The 7770-nt window shown below is 34.2% G+C and overlaps 1 protein-coding gene across 1 annotated transcript; it reads left to right on the top strand.

The window, feature by feature from the left end:
* The first annotated feature begins 1767 nt into the window (after positions 1 to 1767).
* On the top strand, positions 1768 to 5652 carry LOC108995671 (monogalactosyldiacylglycerol synthase 2, chloroplastic-like). The gene is made up of 8 exons (XM_035683184.1): positions 1768 to 2350; positions 3176 to 3348; positions 3953 to 4114; positions 4209 to 4350; positions 4459 to 4683; positions 4779 to 4841; positions 4932 to 5006; positions 5124 to 5652. Exons 1-8 carry the CDS (start codon positions 2075 to 2077, stop codon positions 5382 to 5384), a joined length of 1377 nt encoding a protein of 458 aa, XP_035539077.1. The 5' UTR covers positions 1768 to 2074; the 3' UTR covers positions 5385 to 5652.
* The last annotated feature ends 2118 nt before the right edge of the window (positions 5653 to 7770 follow it).

The raw sequence follows: 7770 nt of genomic DNA, 5'->3' as shown, positions 1-7770 counted from the left end.
AAGGGATGGTGATATTTATATATAAAATTCATGTTCATCTAATTTGTATCATGTTCTTGGTAAAAATGGGGTCATGCAAATGATTGCCAATTTCTACGCATACACGTACGTCCGTTTGGCGTTTACGTATTTTTCATGTTGGATGTTTCAGTAAGTTGGATATTGTTATGATTATGTTCAATACGTATAAAATACCAACCTCTAATTACTCAGTACTTTTGCTTTCTTTTTTCTTTAAAAGAAAAAGAAAAAGAAAAAAGAAAGCAAGCTTTTTTATAAAGAAAACAAGCATCAAATGCAAATAAAACTTATGAGAAAGTTAAAAAATAAGTATGTTGAGGAATCCATATTGCAAATAGGAATGTAATTTACCACTTGAATAGCCATGTTGAAAAAGAAAAATAAAAACCCCACCAATATGACCATACATGTCCAATGATATGAAAATAAATGCTGTTTTTTTTTCAACTTTATTATTTTTTATTTATTTATTACAATGATATATTTTAAAGAGTAATTTTACATACAGTTTTAAGGTGTGCAAGTTACGTTTTTTCTTTGAAAAAAAGTAGGATCTATCGGAAAAAAATGACTTTTTCATGTGGATCTAAGATTTATCAACTTTTTTTAAAAGACTGCAAAATTTACATATTCTAAAACTGTAGCTATAATTTTTCTATTTTAAATTGATACATACAAATTGACTCATGAGTAGAGGTATAAATAGTTCGGTCTAGACCGGTAGGTCTCGGTCCCAAAATATGTGGACCGATGACATTCGGTCTGGTCTCGGGATCTACAAATTTTAGACTGGAACGGACCAAATCGGACCGAACTTATATATATATTAAAATATTTTTAATAATTTATTTTTATAAAGTAATTATATAAGTTAATGATGTAATTTTTATCTAATTTATTATCATCGACCATCTAAAATATAAAATAATATATGCTATCAATTAATAATAAATCATAAATCATATGATAATTTATGTCATTATATGTAAATAGTTAATACATCATATATTCATACATGCTCTACTATTTATATTTAATTAAAATAATTAGGTATTTTTTTAAATACCTAAGATGTAAACAAACATGAATAATCTATGTACAATGAAATTATTTGATATTCATTAACTATATATAAAAAAATAAAAAAATAAAAAAATAATTAGGTCAGACTGAACGAACTGGACCGGTCCGATTTAATCCCTATGGATATTTGATTCGATTCAATTTAAGGAAATTGATAGACCAAAAATCTTGATCCATCACCGGACAGGATGGGACTGATATACAGCCCTAGGACTCATGAGTATAAATAAAAAATTAATCATATTACCATAAATAGTGAAATATTGGTTTGCATACAACCTATCTTTAGAGGCAAAAAAAGGAAAGTATCAAAAAAACCCAACCAAAGACGAACTGGCTTTTTACTGTTTATGTCCATAACTGTATCATACCAACCAGTTCAACGACCATAACGACCAAGGGGCAAGCCAGTCCTTTCACATGAACAGCACGATCTACTGTTCTATTTCTTTGCCTCAAAAGCAAATACCCAAAACCAAAAGACCACCATAGCAAAAAAATAAAAATAAAAACTCAAAAAAAGAAAGACGATGAATTTCAAGGCCGCAGTTCTATCAGAACGGAAAAAGATTCGAATCTTTCTATCAGGACATTCCAAATGAAAATGCGGATCTGACGGCTATAAAATTCCCCCCTCCCCTTAAATTCCCGGAATAATTCCTGGAATCCAAACACCTGTAACCAGTGACATCGCATTTTGCCAACTCGGACCTCCCCAACCTTAAAACTTCAACACCCCCAAGACACCCACATAACACATACATTACATACACACAACGCCAATCGTATATTTTCCTCCGCTTTGTCCCACAACTCCCTCTCCTCCATCAGACTCTGTTATATATTCTTTGTTTTTCTCTTCCTCTCTCTGCAGGAAAATTCCCATTCCCGGTGGCGGGAAAGGGGACATTTTGACCGTTGTTTTCAACTGGGTCTTTGCAAGTTTGGGAACAATTGGTGTCGTGCCGACATGGTGATCTCCGTGGCGACGCCGAGGAAGTCGATAACGGAGAAGGTGTTCCAGAGGGTTGGAGGGTACTACAACGGGACCAACAGCAGCCACAGGCGGTGCTCGAACGAGTGCGAGGATGATTATGACGAGGATGGGAACATGGAGCTGGTGCAGATTGGAGCTGAGAGGACCAAGAACGTGCTGATTCTCATGAGTGACACCGGTGGAGGACACAGAGCCTCCGCCGAGGCCATCCGCAACGCCTTCCAGATTGAGTTCGGGGACGAGTACAGGGTGATTTCCCTTGAATCTCTTCTGGGTTCCCTTTTCTTTTTGTTCAATTTGCATTTTTTTAAAAAAGTTTGTCGGATTCATTCGAGGTCGTTTCCTTTCTTGAGAACTTGTTCTTGTTGATCTGATAGTCTTATTTGGCACTATTAAGTTTCTTTCCGTGAGAGCAAAGAATCATGAACAGTTGATGCAGAATTGTGAATATCATGCCTTTATGTTCTTATTAAGAAGGCTTCCTTGGCTTTATCTGCTCTGTTATTTCCTATGGAGTCTTGCTTGATGCCAGATATTTTTCCTTCCTAATCACTTTTTTTTTTCTGCATAAAGCTTACGTAATATGTGGTCAATCATGTTCTTCTTGGAATTATCTGCCACACAGACTCTCTCTCTCTCCAGGGTTTACTGCTCTTCACCTTACCTTTAAGATCTTCAAATTCAGATTTAACGTATTCATGATTATTCTTTTCAGCCAATTCCTCCAGGAATTTTCCTTTCTTAAAAATTAAGCTAAAAAAGGTTAGCGAATCATAGACTTGACGATATCATATTGTTCTAATTCTTCGACTTTGCCGCTACCGGTATATGTTCTCCGATTTTTTTCTCCTTTGAACGTCTTTAACCCAGCTGTTATAGTAGTGATGCTGAAGGGGAAAATGCCATTTTTTTCTCCTTATTAAATTCCTCTCGAATATCAAAAACCTTTCCTGTTCTGTCAAATCGAAGGATCTATTATATCATGTGTAGTCCCATTTTGAATAATTATCAGTTGCCATAATCCTTTGTTTTTTTCTCTGTTTTTTACTCACCTGTGGCATCTTCTTATTTTAGATATTTGTGAAAGATGTATGGAAAGAATATACCGGCTGGCCGTTGAACGACATGGAGAGATCGTACAAGTTCATGGTGAAACATGTGCAGCTATGGAAGGTCGCTTTCCACAGTACCTATCCTCGATGGATACACAGCTTCTATCTTGCTGCCATTGCTGCCTACTATGCCAAGTACTTTGATTCTCTTAACCCTCGTAAACTTTTCACCCTCATTTCACTTACAAAATGTGAGCATAGGATAATATGTAATTTTTTTCTTCTATTAATTTTGGGTGTGCACTTACGCTTGGCAATGAATTTTCTGCATGTGTGAGGGTCTGTGCACCTCGGATAATTTAAAAGAAAATTCTTCTAACTTGATAGTCTAAAAAATGTGAATGCTCAAAACGTCGGAATTATATGGCTCGTCTTGAGACCACTTTACGATTGCATATGATTATATATAATTAATTTCTTGCAAGTGGATTGCAGTTTCCATCATATATTATGAGTTGAGTTGATGCTGTTGTTTCGTCACTAAGATCTTAAAGTACTTTCAACTTTAGCTTCCAATGATTCGTTTAACATTTCGATGTATGATATTTTATGTCGTCAAATATTTATGTGTATGTTGTTGCAGTCATCATTATAGAGGACATGGCTGCTTACTTTTGAGGACAATATGATATTTTCTCTTAGCTGTATCACGTGATTGCTTAGGTGTCAAGAAACTTATCGTATTACAAATATATTTGTCGTTTAATGGGTTTCTCACATGATTGGCGCTGGATTGCAGGGAGGTGGAAGCTGGTCTAATGGAGTACAAGCCAGATATCATCATTAGTGTTCATCCTTTGATGCAACATATTCCTTTGTGGGTTCTTAAATGGCAAGGCCTCCAGAAGAAAGTGGTATTTGCCACTGTCATCACAGATCTTAATTCTTGCCATCCTACTTGGTTAGTTAAATTAACCCCAAGATTAATAATCATGCTTCACTTTGCATTATTATGTTCTAACTTTCAAGCTGAATATATACATATACATATCCAGGTTTCACCCTGGGGTTAATAGATGCTACTGCCCATCACAGGAGGTAGCCAAAAGAGCTTTGCTTGATGGCCTTGAAGAGTCTCAAGTCCGGGTTTTTGGGTTGCCCATTCGGCCTTCTTTTGCTCGTGCAGTTCTGTCAAAAGTGCGTACATGTATGCCTATTTTGAGATTACGATTCTATGAGGGATTTATTGACTTGAATTTCTAATTTTTATATTGTTCTGTTTGCCTTATGTTTTCTTTATTACAGGATCAGTTGAGAGAAGAACTTGAGATGGATCCTGACTTGCCTGCTGTTTTGCTAATGGGAGGTGGTGAAGGGATGGGACCTGTTAAGAAAACTGCATTGGCGCTTGGGGAATCACTCATGGATAAAGAGCTTGATAAACCAATGGGGCAATTGATTATCATATGTGGCCGTAACAAAACCTTAGCATCTTCGCTTGAAACCGAGCAGTGGAAGATCCCAGTTAAGGTAATTAATGGCTTTTCTTAAACTTGTCTGGAGCAAGACAATACATTCATTCATTTTGAGCAGGCATTAAATGTTTTTTCCTCTTTGCTATTGAGGTGAGAGGGTTTGAGACCCAAATGGAGAAATGGATGGGAGCTTGTGACTGCATAATCACTAAAGTATGTTAGGAAATCCCTCTCCTCAGAGTCCCCTTTATCTTGTGCTTATTTTCAAGCATCTTACTAATGGTTTGTTACTATGTTTCATAGGCTGGACCTGGTACAATTGCAGAGGCATTGATCAGGGGGCTTCCAATTATTCTCAACGACTACATCCCTGGACAAGTTAGTAATCAAGAATTTCATGTGCATTGGAGATAGATAACGTGACTAATTTAAGTTTCTAGATGTGTACCCTCGTTACCAAATACTAACCTTGTTTTGCTTGTCTCGGAACCTCAGGAAAAGGGCAATGTACCTTATGTAGTGGACAATGGGGCTGGTGTCTTCACTAGAAGTCCTAAAGAAACGGCTAGAATCGTTACCGAATGGTTCAGCACCAAGAAAGATGAGCTCAAGAGAATGTCAGAGAATTCTCTTAAACTAGCACAACCGGAGGCTGTCTTCAACATTGTGAAGGACATCCACGAGCTTGCCTGCCAAAGAGGGCCTCTGGCCAATATCCCCTACATGTTAACATCATCATTCACAAGCCTCATTTAATTGGCAACCATCGTCTTCTTCTACTATGACTAATGAAGGTTTCCCCTAGTAGAATGCCATCATCATGTACAGCTTAGCTTTGTTATTATCATTCTTTGGCCTTGGAGACTCGGTCACCGATATGAACTGTAAATTATGCCGAACAAGCTCTGGTGGGTTTTAAGGGTTGGGATTTCTTTAGGGTACTATTTTTGGGAGAAATATAGGGTAATGTGCGAGTTTCTAAAGTTGTAATCTTTTTATGTTGCAGTGTTTCTTTCACGATTTCCTTCTTGCTCTCAATTAACTTTAGCTTTGTATGGATGTTACTTTGCCCAAAATTTTGGTCTTTGTATGTGGAAGTTTTAGCTTTTTCTTCCAATGACCAACCACTCTGTTTACAAGGTTGCTTCAAAGGTAAAGTTAACTGCTACAGAGACAGTTCAAGCAAATTGAAGCTTAGAAGCAAGCAAGAGATGTGATAACCTTGTCTTTCATCATTAAAAATGTCATGCCAAAGAGATTTTGACACTTGCTTGAACTTGCTAGGCTGGTGTAACCTCAAAATGGTTTTGAGTAATAGAGACCATGAAAATCTACCATTATTAGTAGTTCCACCAACATATCACAGAATTACAAGAGTCAAAGATATTAATCATTTTAGTACTTTGAATGAAACCAAGTTTGACAACTCTATACTCTTAAAAGAATGCCAGTGATTGAATCCCACCTCTCCTTTTTAGGATCTAAGAAATTTATATAACGATGACAGAAAGAAATTGCAGAGGCTGTGATAATGGATCATCAACCAGAAGATGAACTCAATATGATCACAGCCTTGCAATTTCAAAGTTTTACATGTAGGACCCTCCAATACAGAGTTGCCCATTGGTATGAAATTTATATATTTTGTGTCTATCTCTTTCTGAAGTGTGAAAAGTATTTGAATATAAAGTTACTAAAAATCTGATGCTGATCTAACTTAATGCAAAATAATATTCGGAAGATCAGGAATCTGATCCGGACTCCGCTGCCTTTGAAATAGGGCCAGATTGCAAGGTTGTGATGCCAAGACTAGGAAAACATGATGTTGATGTGTTGCACATACGAGAAACTCGAGTGGAGTGCAGAAATCCAGAGACCACTGTTTCAAATATTCTGTGAGGTAGGTACATATATTTATGGTCCAGAGTGGGGGAAAAGTACATGGCCAAAGTACCTTAATATTGAATAATATTGCACAACAAAGACATATTATTCTTGGTGGCCCACATATTATTCGTTGTCTTCTTCACGAAGCTGACATAAATTAATTTGTATTTCTTTTGGTGCGTGGTAATTTCAAATTTTCAATAAATTATGAGTAGTGCATGCAGTCATGAATTGTATAAGCGTCGTGTATTTAAAAAAAAAAAAATTATTATTAAAAAATTAATTTTTTTATATAGATCTCATATTTATTTTTTTTTTCAAAAAAAATATGCGACGTTTATACATTTTATAATTATAAATATTATTTCTTTTAAATTATTTTCATCAAATTTCCTTTTAAGAATATTATTAAAAATTAAACTAGTTTTTTGTTAATAAATTGAACTGAAAGTGTACAGAAGAAATTAGTTTTAAAAAATATAATAGAAAAAAAAAAACTGAAAATTTAAAGACGTCAACAAAACTATATAGAAGTGATTATTTTAATATAGAAAAACCAGTCTTTAATAACCAGAGAACTGTGGGTTTCTTGTTGGACCAGCATTGTCTCCTGGTCGAGTAAGGATTAGCCTTGGGGCCACCATGATGATTACTAGGTAAATACCAAGATTTTAGACCGATATAGCCAAGTAAAAAAAAATTAAAAATAAAAAGGGTTATGGCCTTATCCGTATAATATAATCCAAATAATAATTTATATATAATTATGAAATAGATAAATATCGTATAATTATTTTAAAAAATAATAAAATTTATTGTTAAAAAATTAAAAGATTAATTTTTTATATAAATTCTATATTTTATTTTTTTTAAATGATTATACGATTGTTGTATAATTTATAATTATAAATATATTTTCTTTAATCAAGATGATTGAGAAAAATAGGTAAGAAAGAAAGCAAAAGAGATGAAAAGTTTATAATTATAATCAGGATAATTATAGAGTTATTTGAGCCCATCATTTAATTTAATTTGAATATGGGTCGATCTCAAAATTATTATCGACTTATATTTTATATTTATGATAAGTTAATTCATTTTTTAATAAATTTAAATGTATTCACGATTTTTTTAATTAATCTATTATTATTTTTAAAATAAAATTAATTTCATTATTAAAATCTCATACTATATAAGAAACTCATATTCATAAATGATTACTACTAATTACTTATAAGAGATTATATCATTCCAC

Source organism: Juglans regia, chromosome 1, assembly GCF_001411555.2.
Source record: "Juglans regia cultivar Chandler chromosome 1, Walnut 2.0, whole genome shotgun sequence".
Classification (NCBI taxonomy): domain Eukaryota; kingdom Viridiplantae; phylum Streptophyta; class Magnoliopsida; order Fagales; family Juglandaceae; genus Juglans; species Juglans regia.
This window is presented reverse-complemented; position numbering and strand designations above follow the sequence as displayed.

What these genes read in the sequence shown, in the direction of transcription:
- LOC108995671 (XM_035683184.1), top strand. Translation starts at nt 2,075, where the DNA reads ATGGTGATCTCCGTGGCGACGCCGAGGAAGTCGATAACGGAGAAGGTG. An exon ending in ATTGCTGCCTACTATGCCAA is followed by an intron (nt 3,349 to 3,952) that starts GTACTTTGATTC and finishes GCTGGATTGCAG; the next exon opens with GGAGGTGGAAGCTGGTCTAA. An exon ending in ACGACTACATCCCTGGACAA is followed by an intron (nt 5,007 to 5,123) that starts GTTAGTAATCAA and finishes TCGGAACCTCAG; the next exon opens with GAAAAGGGCAATGTACCTTA.